At 66.9% G+C, this 14,135-nt stretch overlaps 3 protein-coding genes across 6 annotated transcripts; all 3 read left to right on the forward strand.

The window, feature by feature from the left end:
* The first annotated feature begins 104 nt into the window (after positions 1 to 104).
* Positions 105 to 3,004, forward strand: CCDC86 (coiled-coil domain containing 86). 2 transcript variants are annotated; one of them, XR_012586931.1, is made up of 4 exons: positions 105 to 426; positions 1,095 to 1,224; positions 1,382 to 1,925; positions 2,644 to 3,004. XR_012586931.1 is itself a non-coding variant. In XM_074586473.1 (4 exons), the coding sequence occupies exons 1-4, from the start codon at positions 227 to 229 to the stop codon at positions 2,761 to 2,763; spliced, it is 525 nt and encodes a 174-aa protein (XP_074442574.1). In that variant the 5' UTR covers positions 121 to 226; the 3' UTR covers positions 2,764 to 3,004. The 2 variants fall into 2 exon arrangements, 1 of the variants encoding a protein (XP_074442574.1); XM_074586473.1 differs by having other exon boundaries at positions 121 to 426; positions 1,851 to 1,925.
* A 918-nt stretch (positions 3,005 to 3,922) lies between these two features.
* On the forward strand, positions 3,923 to 7,995 carry LOC141741651 (acyl-coenzyme A amino acid N-acyltransferase 1-like). Of its 3 annotated transcripts, none has more exons than XM_074582507.1 (4): positions 3,923 to 3,987; positions 5,383 to 5,852; positions 5,991 to 6,193; positions 7,309 to 7,995. In XM_074582507.1, exons 2-4 carry the CDS (start codon positions 5,390 to 5,392, stop codon positions 7,894 to 7,896), a joined length of 1,254 nt encoding a protein of 417 aa, XP_074438608.1. In that variant the 5' UTR covers positions 3,923 to 3,987; positions 5,383 to 5,389; the 3' UTR covers positions 7,897 to 7,995. The 3 variants fall into 3 exon arrangements, with proteins under 3 accessions (XP_074438608.1, XP_074438609.1, XP_074438607.1); XM_074582508.1 differs by lacking the exon at positions 3,923 to 3,987 and adding an exon at positions 3,992 to 4,037; XM_074582506.1 differs by lacking the exon at positions 3,923 to 3,987 and adding an exon at positions 4,201 to 4,360.
* A 1,506-nt stretch (positions 7,996 to 9,501) lies between these two features.
* ZP1 (zona pellucida glycoprotein 1) lies at positions 9,502 to 14,000 on the forward strand. Its single transcript, XM_074582509.1, has 12 exons — positions 9,502 to 9,658; positions 9,914 to 10,035; positions 10,128 to 11,570; positions 11,634 to 11,682; positions 11,845 to 11,988; positions 12,091 to 12,275; positions 12,385 to 12,482; positions 12,749 to 12,876; positions 12,968 to 13,157; positions 13,242 to 13,392; positions 13,665 to 13,749; positions 13,866 to 14,000. Exons 1-12 carry the CDS (start codon positions 9,502 to 9,504, stop codon positions 13,970 to 13,972), a joined length of 2,859 nt encoding a protein of 952 aa, XP_074438610.1. The 3' UTR covers positions 13,973 to 14,000.
* Positions 14,001 to 14,135: the final 135 nt, after the last annotated feature.

The raw sequence follows: 14,135 nt of genomic DNA on the forward strand, positions 1-14,135 counted from the left end.
TGGGCACCGCTACAGGCCTGCCCGGCACAAACATGGCGGCCTCCACCCGACGCCGTCGGGGAGGAAGGAGGAGGCGGGAAGCGCTGCCCGACACTAAAATGGCGGCCGGAGGTGTCGGGGGGGGTGGAGCTCGGCGTCGCGGCGCTTCCGCTCTGCGCATGCGCGCGGCGGCGGCGCCTCGCTGACGCCATCACCCGGCGCCGGCAGGAAAGGCGCCGCGTGGAGAATGGAGGGGGAGCGCGGGGCGGGCCCGGGCCCTGAGGAGCCCAGCGGGGAGGCCCCGGCCCCGGCCCCGGCCCCGGCCCCGGCCCCGGCCCCGGCCCGGCGGCGTCGGAAAGCCGCCAAGAAGCGAAAGGAGGCGGTGGCGGCCATCCCGCGGGGCAGGCCCAAGTCGGGGCGGGTGTGGAAGGACCCCGGCAAAAAGAGGTGGACGCCGTGGAGGGGGAGTTGTCAGGCCTCTGGGAGGGGTCTCCGGGGTCGGGGGAGGTTGTGGTGGAGGCAGGGCTGTTGGGGGTAGTTCTTGAGCTCGGGGGGAGGCTCTGCGGGTGCTTTGGGGGGAGACTGGTGGGGGGGGTCAGGGTCGTTGTGGGGGTGGGTGGGCCCGGGAGGGACGTGGGGCCTTGGGGCCGGTTCGTAGGAGGACTGTGGGGCTATCCATAGACTTTAGGGAGGACCTGGAGAGGACAGAGCTGCTCTGGAGGAGTCCTGAGCTGGGGGGAAGGTTTCGAGGGGATATTGAGGACCCAGGGCTGCTTTATGGGAGCCCTGAGCTGGGGGGGATGATTTGAAGGGGATGTCAAGGGGTCAGGGCTGCTTTGGGCGAGTCCTGAGCTGGGAGGGATGGTTAGGAGGGGATATTGAGGGGCCAGGGCTGCTTTATGGGAGCCCTGAGCTGGGGGGAAGGTTTGAAGGGGATGTCGAAGGGCTGAGGCTGCTGTGGGAGGCTCTGAGCTGGGGGAGTTTCACAGAGTTCTGACCCGAAGAGCTTCTGGAGAGGGCCCAGAGCTGGGGAAGGCCGCCTAGGGTTTCTGTGAGCCATGGGGAGCTCAGCTCTGCTCCCTCCGGCTGCTGACACGGCCCATCTGCCTGCTTAGGTTCTCACACATGATCCAGGATAAGGCCCTTCGCACCTCCTGGGCACGGAAAATGAAGGAGCGGCAGGAGAGGAAGCTCGTCCGGGATCTGGCGCGGCAGCTGCAGGAGGGGAAGCAGAGAGAGCGAGAGGTAACGGGGCTCTGGAGCTGGGCCTTGGGCTCAGGACCCCGCAGGCAGCGTCGCCCAGCCCCTCTGTGCCTGCTGTCTCCGTGGGGCAGGTTTCCTGCTCCAGATGGGGGCTCTGCTGTCCCGGCCCTCGGCTGGAGCTGCCTGCTCCCTTTCCCAGGGCGAACTCGGGGCTGCGTTGCAGAGTCAGACCTTGACTGGAGACTTTCTACCTCTCTCCATACACAACTCTGTGTCTCTTCCCCCGTCCTGGGCCCCGGGATCGTGGCATTATTGTGGCAGAGCCCTGCATTCCTCGCAGCGAGCCCAAACCCCACCGGCTGCCCTTCTCCTGGCCAGCTGGGACAGTGAATTCCCTGTCGTCCTGCCAAATCTGCGACGGTCACGTGCTGCAAGTCACTGACTCGGAATAAACTCATTCAGTCAGTTCAGGCCTCGTGCCGGGGGGGGGAAAAGCGCCACTGGCTTGGCTTTGTGCAGCAGGTTTCATGCTTGGGCAGGTGTTGCTCATGCTGCCGTGGCCGTGCATCTTCCTGACCGGCATCTGCATCAGCCACGGGTCAGTACTGGTTTGGGTTTGAGCCCGGAGGGAGGGACCCAGAGGGAACATTTTGGTGCTGCTCCTGCAGGAGAAGAAGCGGCGGCGGGAGGAGAACCTGAAGCGGCGCCTGGAAAACGAGCGGAAGGCGGAGATTGTCCAAGTGGTGAGTCTTGGCCCCGCTCCTGGCTGGGGGCACCGCGATGACCTCCGCACCCTGGGCGCTGGGCTCCAGTTTGCTCCAGTTCCTCTCCCCGGCTCCTCCTTTGAAGGGTGCTGCGGGCAGCGCTGGGAGGACTGGGGAGATCCAGCCTGGCTGCACCAGGAGGGTGTCTCCCCTGCTGAGCAGGCGGATGGTGTCCTGCAGGGTGGGGACGGGGGGCACAACCCTTTCAAGCTTGAGAAAAGCCGGGAGGGGGTCGCCCTGGGGACCGCTGGCACGCGGGGTGATAGAGCAAGGGAAATTCGGCATCAACGGGGCTTTCATGTGTGGAAATCCTGGCTTTTCCATCTGGAAAGGACCCGGGAGCTCAGGGTGGGTGTGGTGAAGACCTGCACAGCCACGTGGTGGTGGCGAGGATGGGGTTGTCACCTGTCCCCTCCGACGCAGGAGCCTGGGGCAACACGGAGACGTTCCCAGGGGGCAGTTTTAGGATAAACCTGATCAGGAAACAGATGGCTCCGTGTACAGACTTTGGTCATTGGTACATCCGCTGCTTCGGCAGCGGGAGGAAGAAGATCCCATCCCGCAGCTCCGTGTGGAGGGGCCTGGCTCTGGTTGTGCCCGGGGATGGGAAGCTGGGAGCCCTGCTGTGCCCGTCCCGCCTGGCTCCCCCCGGCACCGTCTCTGTGCCTGAAACCCACCCTCTTCCCTCTGCCCACAGATCCGGAACCCGCTGAAGCTCAAGCGGGCGAAGAAGAAGCAGCTGCGGCGGGTGGAGAAGCGGGACACGCTGGCCCTGCTCCAGAAGGCGCCCGTGCGGCACAAAGCAGCCACGGAGTGAGACGGGGAGACGGGATTTCTGCCGGTCCTGCTCCTCTCCAGGGACGCTTCCTCGGCTCGGTGGGCAGGAGTCGCCGCCCGGGCCCTCGGTGTTGGACAGCCAGAAGGACAGAGCTGCGCCGTGACCCTCGGGAACCAGCTGCTGGATCGCCGCCCCCCCTGCCCTGTGAATTAGGGGGGCTGGAAGAACTGCTTCACCTGCCCAAATCTGCTTTGTCTTTATAAAAATGAATAGGAACTGACCCAGAGCTCTTCTCCAACGGCGTGGCGGGGGGGGGCCTGATGGCTCCCGCTCAGGGCCTTCCCTCTGCCGAGGCAGATCCCCCTCAGCCTTCCTGGGGTCGCAGAGCACCGTGTTCCCTCGCCCCCCGAGGCTGCCCTTCCTTCGAGAGGGGCCTCATCCCCCTGGGAATGAGCCCTGGAGCCTGTCACAAAGGGAGGGGGCCCACTCCCTTGTGTTGCGGAGATGGGAGGGGGGGGATGCACGGTGAAGCTGTTGCCCTTCTCCGGGGGTGCTGGGGGCCAGGGTGGGTTTGGGGAGGCGGGGGGAAGGAAGGAGCTTAAGTTGGGGAAACCCACATGGATCTCTTCACCTTCCCGGTTTTTCTTGCTGTATAAACCCCCCCTTTTCTCCATCCCTCTTGAGGGCTCTGTCTTCGGCCTGCTGTGAGCCAGGCCAGTGGGGCCGGGGGTGGGGGGGCAAGGGTGTCGCTGGGTGGGCAAATACAAGGCTGGCAGGAGGATAAGCCCTTGCTTGCAGTGGGGGGGCACCATGGTGGTAGCTGGGGGTGGCGGGAGGGGGGTGAGGTGACCCCAGGATGGGCAGTGGCCATGGGGGGAGCTGGCCCTGATGCCCCCCGAGGCAGAGCGAAGCACGGGGGTGGGTTAATCACGGGCTGGGGGCATCTCAGAGCATCCAAACCGGGGGGTGGGGGGGAGGCGGGGGCAAAGCTCCCTGTTGTTTCCCCCTGAGTGGGAAGTGGGGTGGGGGGGGAGGTTCCCCCGCCCCAATCCCGGGGGTGAATGACCTGGCAGGAGCTGTGGGGTGCAGCGGAGCCGTGGGGCGGTTGCCAGCCTGGCTCGGGGTCATGGGGCAGGAGGGCTCTGCCCCGCCAACTTCCCCGGGTTAATGATTGCCCGGGCGATAGAAGCGGGTGCGAGGCGTGTAGAGCCCTGCCTCTCCCACCCACTCCCTCCCCACAGCCGCACCGCCGCTCGCGGCCGGGTAAGAGGGGGGCCTTGGAGCCCATCCCCGTGGCTTCGGGGCTTTGCAGGGTACCCAGGGCTTTATTTATTGGCAGGGGGAAGAGGCGGGGGGGGGTGTGGGGGGCCGTTTTCCTGGCGGGGCGTCCATGGGCGAACTGGTACGTGAGCGAAGTCGGTGTCTCCTCCCAAAGCTGGGCCATAGCCAGAACTTTGCCGGGCTCCCTGCCCGCTTGCCGCGGCCTGCCCGGCTTCCCCGCCGTGCAACAGGGCCGGGGTGGGGGGGGGCAAACAGCGACTGGGGGGGGCTCGTAGCCCCTGCCCCCAGCTTGGCCCTGCTCCCCAACCCTGCTCCGGCCCCGGGGTGCAGAGGAGGAGGACAGAGAGAGGGGACGGTGGGTGCTGGGGGACAGAAGGAAAAGGGGGGTCTCTGCGGCTGTCCCTGCTGCTGGGCAGGTTTGGGGGAGCTGCTGGAGGGGTGTGGGGGGCTGCTGGAAGGGTTTGGGGGCTGATGGAAGGTCTTGGGGGGGTGCTGGAGGGGTTTGGGGGCTGATGGAAGGGTTTGGGGGGCCTGATGGAAGAGTTTGGGCAGTGGCTAGAGGGGCTTGGGGGCTCCTGGAAGGGTTTGGGGGGCTCCTGGAAGGGCTTGGGGGCTGGTGGAGAGGCTTGGGGGGCTGCTGGAGGGGCTTGGGTGCTGCTAGAAGGGTTTGGGGGGCTCCTGGAAAGGCTTGGGGGCTGGTGGAGAGGCTTGGGGGGCCGCTGGGCGGGCTTGGGGGCTGCTGGAAGGGTTTTGGGGGGCTGCTGGAGGGGCTTGGGAGCTGCTGGAGGGGTCTGGGGGGCTGCGGGACGGGTCTGGGGAGCTGTGGGACGGGTCTGGGGGGCTGCGGGAGGGGTCTGGGAGGCTGCTGGAGGGGTTTGGGGGGCTGCAGGAGGGGCTTGGGGGCTGCTGGAGGGGTCTGGGGGGCTTCTGGAAGGGCTTGGGGACTGGTGGAGAGGCTTGGGGGCTGCTGGGTGGGCTTGAGGGGCTCGTGGAAGGGTTTTGGGGGGCTCCTGGAAGGGCTTGGGGGCTGGTGGAGAGGCTTGGGGGGGCTGCTGGAAGGGTTTTGGGGGGCTGCTGGAGAGGTTTGGGGGACTGTGGGAGGGGCTTGGGAGCTGCTGGAAGCGTTTGGGGGTCTGATGGAGGGGCCTGGGGGCTGCTGGAGGGGTTTGGAGGGGTTTGTGGGTGCTGCATGTCCTCAGGGAAGGGGGGAGCGGGGAAGGAGGGGTGCCAGCGGGACCAGGTGGGCTGCAAACGCCATCGCGTTGTCCCCAAGTGCCATCTCTGGGGACAGTCCCCTGCTGCCAGCCCGCGGTGGGCCACCAAGCAGCCCCCTCCCCGGGGGCAGGGTGACGGTGGGACGCTCATCTCCCTCCCCAGGTACGCCATGGTGGAGGTGACGGTGACGCCGCAGTCCTCGCTGGCCGACCGGCCGGTGCAGGTGCAGGTGCGGGGACTGTCCCCTTCCCAGCTCGTCACCCTGCGGGCCTCGCTGACGGACGAGCACGGCCAGTGTTTCCAGTCCCGGGCCTTCTTCCACGCTGACGGGACGGGCGAGGTGGACCCCGGCCGCCACGCCGCCACGGGGGGCAGCTACGCCGGCGTCTGGCCCATGGGGCTCTTCTGGTTCCTCCAGCCCGACACCCTCTTCCGACGCCTGGTCAAACGGGACGTGGCCGGCAGCCCTTTCCTCGTCCGGCTGGAGGTCTTCGATGGCCTCCGCCTGGTCACCGGGCCCCAGGACCAGCCGCTGGCCTCCTGCGAAGCCCAGCGGTGGTACGTGGGTCCCGGCGTCCAGCGGGTGCCCATCCGGGAGGGCAGGGTCCGCGGGGCCCTCTTCTTGCCACCCGGTGAGAAACGGGATGCGGGGGAACCCCCCCCCGGCTCCGGGGTAGCCCGGCTTTGTCCCACCGGGGACATCCTGGCACGTGGGATGGCACCGGTGGCTCCTCTCCTTCATCGGTGACGGTTTCTCCGGTTGCCCGCAGGACCGGGACCCTTCCCGGGGGTGATCGACCTGTTTGGGGGCGCGGGTGGCCTCATTGAGTTCCGGGCGGGGTTACTGGCCAGCCGGGGTTTCGCGGTGCTGGCACTGGCCTTCTTCGCCTACGACGACCTGCCCCGCACCCTGACCCAGCTGGATCTGGAGTATTTCGAGGAGGCGGCCGAGCTGCTCCTCCGGCACCCCAAGGTGAGCCTTTGCGGAGCAACGGGTGGCCCCTGCGAGCAGGGACGTCCTGGTGAGGAGGGGTGTCCCGGGGAACGGGGGTCATCCTGATAAGCAAGATGTTCTGGTGAATGAGGACGACCCAGTGAGCGGGACGTCCTGGCGACCAGGGATGTCCTGGTGAGTGGGATGTCCCAGCGACCAGGGATGTTCCAATGAGTGGGATGTCCTGGTGATGTCCCAGTGAGCAGGATGTCCTGGTGCCCAGGGATGTCCTGGGAGCAGGATGTCCCGATGATCTGGGGATGTCCTTGCAAGCAGGAATGTAATGGTGACTGAGGACATCCCAGTGAGCAGGATGTCCTGGTGACCATGGACGTCCCAATGAGTGGTATGTCCTGGTGACAAGGGATGTCCCAGTGAGCAGGATGTCCTGGTGACCAGGATCTCCTGGTGATCTGGGGACGTCCTGGCAACCAGGAATGTCCTGGTGACATCCCAGTGAGTAGGATATCCTAGTGACTGGGGACCTAAGCAGGATGTCCTGATGAGCAGGGACGTCCCAGTGAGTGGGATGTCCTGGTGACCATGGATGTCCTGGTGATCTGGGGATGTCCTGGCAAGCAGGGATGTCCTGGTGACTGGGGACATCCCAGTGAGTGGGATATCCTAGTGACTGGGGACATCCCAATGAGCAAGATGCCCCAGTGACCACAGATGTCCCAGCGAGTGGGATGTCCTGGTGACGTCCCAGTGAGCGGGATGTCCTGGTGACGTCCCAGTGAGCGGGATGTCCTGGGGACCAGGGATGTCCTGGTGATCTGGGGATGTCCTGGGCGCAAGCAGGGATGTCCTGGTGACTGGGGACATCCCAGTGAGCAGGATATACAGGTGACAAGGGACGTCCCAGTGGGTGGGATGTCCTGGTGACCAGGGATGTCCCAGTAAGCGGGTTGCCCTCGTGACTGGGGTTGTCCTGGCAATCAAGGGATGTCCTGGTGCCTGGGGACGTCCCAGTGGGTGGGATGTCCTGGTGACCAGGGACGTCCCAGCATGTGGGTTGTCCTGGTGACTGGGGACATCCCGGTGACGTCCCAGCGAGCAGTGCTGCCAGCTGTCTCCATTTCCCCCCTCTGCAGGTGCGAGGCCCCGGCCTGGGTGTCGTCGGCGTCTCCAAAGGAGCCGAGGTGGCCCTGGCCATGGCCACCTTCCTCCCCCAGGTGGTGGCCACGGTGTGGATCAACGGCACGGCCTTCCTGCACGGCAACCCGCTGGTCTACAAGGACATCCGCATCCCCCCCATCCCCTACTTCACTGAGCGCATGATCTTCACCGAGATGGGGGCCTTGGACAACTCGGCCATCTTCGCTGACCCCCGGGACCCCGCCTACAGTGCCTCGGCCATCCCGGTGGAGAAGATCCGAGGGAAAGTCCTCTTTGTGGTGGGGGAGGCCGACCGCAGCTTCAACAGCAAGCTCTTCGCCGAGTTGGCCATGGCCCGGATGCCACCGGAGAGCGGTCGCGTCCTCTCCTACCCCGGAGCCGGCCATTTGATCGAGCCCCCCGGTTCCCCGCTCTGTAGCATCTCCAGCATCCGAGGAACCCCCCGGCCGGTGGTGTGGGGGGGTGAAGCCCAAGCCCACGCCAAAGCCCAGGAGCACTCGTGGCAGGAGATCGTCCAGTTCTTGGAGCTCCACTTGGGTCCCGCCGCCACCATGAAGCTGTGATGGCCGCGGGGAAGGGAAAAGGGGATGGGGCTGTCCCCGTCTCCCCCCCCCCCCCCCCCGGGGTTGTCACCCCACTTAATAAAACGCACCCTGACAGCTGCCACTGCCTGGTCTCATGGCGGGGGGGACACCAGGTCCTGTCGAGGACCCTTATATATATATATATGGGGGTTTTGGGGGTGTCGCTGTAGCTGATACCACTCTTTAGTGAGGTCATTAAGGTTTTAGAGGGGGAGGCTACAGACAACAACCCCCCCCCCGCCCCGCATCTCCACCACCCGTCCCCCCACATCTCCACGCACCCTTTCACCATGAGCCCGGCTTCGGTGCTGGCAGCTGGGGGTGGGTTTTCCCCTGGGAAGGCCGAGGATGGGAGGGTTTTAACCACCCCCCCCCCCACCAAAAAAAAAAAAAATAAAAGAAAAAAGAAAAAAAGGGCTGAGGCTGGCACTCGGGCTGGGGTGGAGGGTGGCAAAGGGGCACGTTCCCACCCGGTACAGGGTGCAGGAGCCGGCCGTGACCCGCGGGAAGGGGGGGGGACGGGACGGGGGTGACTCAGTTGTAGCCTGCAATAAAGATAAGCCCCAGAAGGGAAACTCCTGGGGGGGGGGGGGGAGGGGAGGGAGGCAGCGGGAACCCGCAAACCCGCCGCGCTCAGCAGCACCTTCCCCCCACCCCCCCACCCCCCCCCCACGCTCCCCGGGAGCCCAAAGTCCTTCTTCCCCAGCCCAGGTCGTCAGCAAAACTCAGCTCCGGCTTTTTGTTGCCCATCCAGGCACCGTTTGGCCACCGCCGCCGGCCCCCCGTTGGCCTTCCGGCGGGGACCTCTGCCCCCCTTCCATGGCACAGCTGGTGGGACCCACACCCCCCACACCCCCCCCCCCCCCCCGGCCTTGCTGTGGGGCGAGGGCAGCAGCCAGCCCGCCAGGCAGGAGAGTGGGGTGCCGCGGGGGGTGACAGCTGGGACGAGGGGTGGCCCTGGGGCCCCCCGTTCCCCGTTGGCAGGAAGAGTTTCTCCCCGCTCCTCGTCTCCCGTGGGACAAAGCGTTTGTCTTCGAAGGGCTTTCGGTTCCCCCCCCCGCCCCCCGTGCCATCGTGCAGCCACCGGGAGCGGGGATTTGGGGGAACGACGACCCAATTCCCAGCTCCCCAGACCTCGCTGGAGCCGTGCCACCACGCTCCCTCCACAGGTTCCCAGTCCCACCGCTGCCCCGGGGCGGTCCATGGGGGAGCCAGATGCCACCGCTGTCCCCCACCGGCAAGGAGGGAGGTGGGCATCCTCTCGCTCCGATGGCTCGGCATCTCCAGGGTCTCCCACCACGGGACAAAGCGTTTCTTCGAAAAGCTCTCGGTTCCCGCCCCGGTCACCCCGGCACGGCCACGGGAGGTGACGGCGGGGCCGAGGGCAGCGAGGTCACCGGCGGCAAGGGAGCGAGGAGCCCTGGGCAGAGCTCGTCCCCTCGCCACGGGGCAGGAGGCACCGTCCCGGCATGGCCCCCACGGGTCATCTGATCCCCCACCCCCCTGCCACGTCCCAGCCGGTCGGGTATAAATCCGCTGCCCCCCGCAGAGCCCCGTGCTCCGGCATCGCCCGCCGCCGCCGCCATGGGACGGAGTTTCTCCTTCTTCCTGCTCCTCCTCTTGCACCCGGGGCCGGGAGCCGCCGTCTCGCTCCTGCGGTACCGCTACGACTGCGGGGACTACGGCATGCAGCTGCTGGCCTACCCCTCCCGCGGCCGCACCGTCCGCTTCAAAGTCATGGGTGAGTCGGGGGTGGGTGGGTGTGAGACACCCCCCCCCCCCCACCGGCCCCCGCCAGGACCTCCTTGGGGTGACGCGTGCCGAATCTCCCTGGGCTTACCCCAAAACCGGGGTGCGGGTGCCCGGGTGGGATAAGCCCAATGGTTTGGATGAGTTTTTGGTACGGGGCGGGGTTCTGAGCATCACGGCACCCGGTTGTGCCACCTCACACACCACCCCCACCCGTGCCCATGGTGTCGTCCCCCCCCCCCCATAGATGAGTTCGGCACCCACTTTGACGTGGCCAACTGCTCCATCTGCCTCCACTGGCTCAACACCGGGGCGGACGGCGCCGTCATCTTCTCCTCCGGCTACGAGGGCTGCCATGTCCTGGTCAAGGTGAGGTTCCTGTCCCTCCCACGGTCCCCCCCCAGCGTGGTGCTGGAGGGCTGGGGGTGACCGTCCCCGTCCCCCCCCCCACCATGCCGCAGGAGGACCGCTACGTCCTGAGGGTGCAGCTGGAGGAGCTGCTGCTCAACGGGGTCCTGGCTGCCTCCTACCAAGTCAACGTGACCTGCCCGCAGCTGGGGGACTACGAGATGCTCACGGGTGGCAACGTGGGCACCGAGCAGCGAGACGGCCGGGGCAACAGCGTCCACCAAAGCCAGGCCGATGTCCTTATCCCCAAGGCCCAGCCTGGTGGCCCGCAGCAAGTGTCCCAGTCCGCCCTCACCGTCCCGGCACCCCAAGTCCCCTCGGAGCAGGTTCACCCCGTGGCTCAGACCCAGCCCGTCCTGGCGCACCCCGGGCTGCAGCCCCAGCCCAGCGGGGTTCGTCCAGGGCTTCAGCCCCAGCCTGGCCACGTTCTCCAGGGCCTTCAGCCCCAGCCAGGCATGGTTCATCCCGGCACCCAACCCCAGAGGGGTTTAATACGCCCGGGGATGCAGCCCCCAGCCCAGCCTGGGCTCCTTCACCCAGGGCTTCAGACTCAAAACCAGCCTGGGTTGGTGCATCCTGGGGCTCAAAACCAACCAGGTCATCTTCTACCAGGGATTCAGACCCAAAACCAGCCTGGGTCGGTGCATCCTGGGGCTCAAAACCAACCAGGGCTCCATCGCCTCGGGGTTCAGACCCCAAACCAGCCTGGGCTCCTTCACCCGGGGCTTCAGACCCCAAACCAGCCCAGGCTGGTGCATCCTGGGGCTCAAAACCAACCACGTCATCTTCTACCAGGGGTTCAGACCCAAAACCAGCCTGGGTTGGTGCATCCTGGAGCTCAAAACCAACCAGGGCTCCATCGCCTGGGAGTTCAGACCGCAAACCAGCCTGGCTTGGTGCACCCTGGAGCTCAAAACCAACCAGGTCTTCTTCATCCAGGGCTCCAGCCCCAAAACCATCCCGGGTTGATCCACCCTGGAGCTCAAAACCAACCAGGTCGTCTTCTACCAGGGGGTCATACCCCAAACCGGCCCGGGTTGGTGCACCCTGGAGCTCAAAACCAACCAGGTCTTCTTCATCCAGGGCTCCAGCCCCAAAACCAGCCCAGGCTGGTGCACCCTGGAGCTCAAAACCAACCAGGTCTTCTTCATCCAGGGCTCCAGCCCCAAAACCAGCCTGGGCTGATGCACGCTGGTGCCCAGACTCAAGCAGGCTTCGTACGCTCTGGAGCTCACCCCCAAAACCAGCCGGGTTTAACTCGCCCCAGCCACCACACACATTCCCAAACTGGTCTCCTCCGCCCCGGGCTCCAGAGCCAAACTGGGCTGCCTCGCGCCGGTTCCCAGTCCCAATCCGGCTTGGTGGGCCCAGCTCTCCAGAGCCAAACCGGACTGGTCCATGCCAACCATCCGCGGCCGGGTTTAGCGCATCCGGGACTCCAGTCTCGCCCGGGTTTGGTACGTCCGGGACTTCAGGCTCAGCTCCAACCGGGTTTGGTGCGTCCGGGACTGCAGCCCCAAGCCCAGCCCGGCTTGTTGCGTCCCGGGCTTCAATCCCAGGCCAGTCTGCTGCAATCCACGGCTCTTTTCTACCCCTCGCCAGGGGCAGGTAAGCCAAGGTGGGGGGACGGAGGGGGGCGGCCGGGGCTGGGTCCTCCTCCGCATCCCCGAAGCGGCAGGTCACGGCTGTGAGGATGCTTTGGCAGAGGGACGCTCGGGTGGGATGCTCAAGGGGACGCCGAGGGCAGCGTTCCCCTCTCTGCCACCCCAGGCACCCAGCTGACGCGGGAGCAGTGCCAGGTGACGGTGGGGAGGATGCCCTGCTTGGCCCCCCAGGGCCGGGAGGGCTGCCTGCAGGCGGGCTGCTGCTACGAAGACATGGACCGCGCGGCGCCCTGCTATTACGGCAACACGGGTAGGACTCCGAGCCGGGTCCCCGGGGCCGTTCCCATCACCCCACCGCCTTGGGCCGGCAGCCGCCCGCAGGCTGATGGGGACGGTCCCTCGTGTGCCGCAGCCACCGTGCGGTGCCTGCTGGACGGGCACTTCGTCCTGGTGGTGCCGCGGGGACTCGCCACCCAACCCTACAACCTGGACAGCGTGCGCCTGGCCAGCGGTCAGCCGGGCTGCGAGCCCCTCAGGGTGACCGAGACCTTCGTCATGTTCCGCTTCCCCGTCACCCAATGCGGCACCACCGTCCAGGTAGGGATGTGACACCCCCCCCCGGCCCGCTCCCCCCTCTCCCCCCGCCCCCGGCAGCCGCTCAGAGCGATGGCGGGGGACCCTGACCCCCTCCGCGTGTCCGCCCCAGGTGATCGAGGACCAGCTGATCTATGAGAACCAGCTGATCTCCACCATCGACGTCCAGGGCTCCCCCCGCGGCTCCATCACACGCGACAGCATCTACATGTAAGGGGAGGGTGGGCAAAGCCGGGCAGAAAGATGGGACACCCCCCGCCCCCGCCTCGGCAAAGCCCGTCCTGCTCCCCCTCTGCCTGCAGCACCCTCCGGACCAGTTCCCCGCCCTCCTTGGCCACCGGTGGCTTGCTGGTGGGAATGGGGACCCCTGCGGCACCCACCCCTCCTTGGGCTGGGGGAGATGGTGCCATGGGGTGTGTATGGGGGGGACTGGGGGACACAGCGGGGGGCATCCAGGTCTTCTCTGCCCCCACCAGCCTCCAAGCTCGCTGCATCTACAACGCCAGCGACCTCCTGCCGCTCCGCATGGAGGTGGCCGTGCCCCCCACGGCCACCCCCGTGGCCATGGCGGGGCCGCTCGGGCTCCAGCTGCGCATCGCCACCGGTGAGCAACCCATCCATTGTCACCCCCCCCGCGGCCGCCTCCTCTCCGTCACCGCCCCCCCATCCCGCTCAGCCTCTCGCCCTTCCCCCAGACGAGAGCTACAGCTCCTACCACCCCGACGGCGACTACCCCTTGGTGAGGGTGCTCCGGGACCCCATCTACGTGGAGGTTCGCCTCCTGCAGAAGACGGACCCCAACCTGGTGCTGGTCCTGCACCACTGCTGGGCGGCCCCCAGCCCCGACGCCGCGGCCGAGCCCCAGTGGCCCATCCTGGTGGACGGGTGAGCAGGGGGGAAGCGGAGGACGGAGAGGAGGCGGGGGGGGGGGGCACCCGCACCAACTGGAGGTCCCTCTCGTACGCCCAGCTGCCCCTACGCCGGGGACAACTACAGGACCCAACTTGTTCCCGTGGGACCGGCCTCGCCGCAGCTGCCCTTCCCGAGCCACTACCAGCGCTTCGTCATCTCCACCTTCACCTTCGTGGAGCCCCCAACCATGGCGGTGCTGGAGGGAGAGGTGAGGGTCCCCCTGAGCCCCCCAGTGTTGGCAAGCCCCCGTTCCCACACCCCCAACCCCCCCCCAGCACCTCTCCTGAGCAAACCCCCGGCTGCCCACGGTGCTGGCGCAGCATCACTGCCCCATGTTGCTCCGTGCCCTGGACCCGCAATGCCACACGCTGCTTGAGGGGGGGTTCCTGGGGGCTTGGAGCACCTTCCTCGGGGGTCCACAGAACCTCCGGGGCCCCCAGAACCATCAGCCACTGACGCTGGCCCACCCCTGGCTTCCAGGTGTACATCTCATGCAGCGCCTCGGTGTGCCACTTGGCGCAGCCCGAGCCCTGCCGTCCCTCCTGCCAGCTGGGAGTGCCCTCACGTAAGTCTGGGTGCCACCAGCTCCTTGCCTGCCCCCTCGGCAGGTAGCCACGGGGGGAGGATCTCTGCTCTGCCAGCCCCCCAGGCTTTCTACGCCAACCCCCTGCTCCTCCGCAGGTGCCCGTCGGTCTCTGGGGGACAGGAGGAGAGCTGAAGCCGTGGGCACGGTGACCTCCCAGGGACGCATCGCCTTGCCGAAGGTCCCCAAGCTGCGGCGAGGCTGAGCCCGAAGGCGCCGGGTGAGCGCCCCTCCGAATTCCTAAATTTCGCCTTCATCCCAGCTCTAACTAAACTCTCCTCTTCCTCATCTTCCTCCCACGCGCAGCTCCTGCCTCCAGCCTGACATCTCGGGGCAAGCTGGCAAAATAAATCCACGCTGGAAAAACA

Source organism: Larus michahellis, chromosome 4 (genome assembly GCF_964199755.1).
Source record: "Larus michahellis chromosome 4, bLarMic1.1, whole genome shotgun sequence".
Taxonomy (NCBI): Eukaryota; Metazoa; Chordata; class Aves; order Charadriiformes; family Laridae; genus Larus; species Larus michahellis.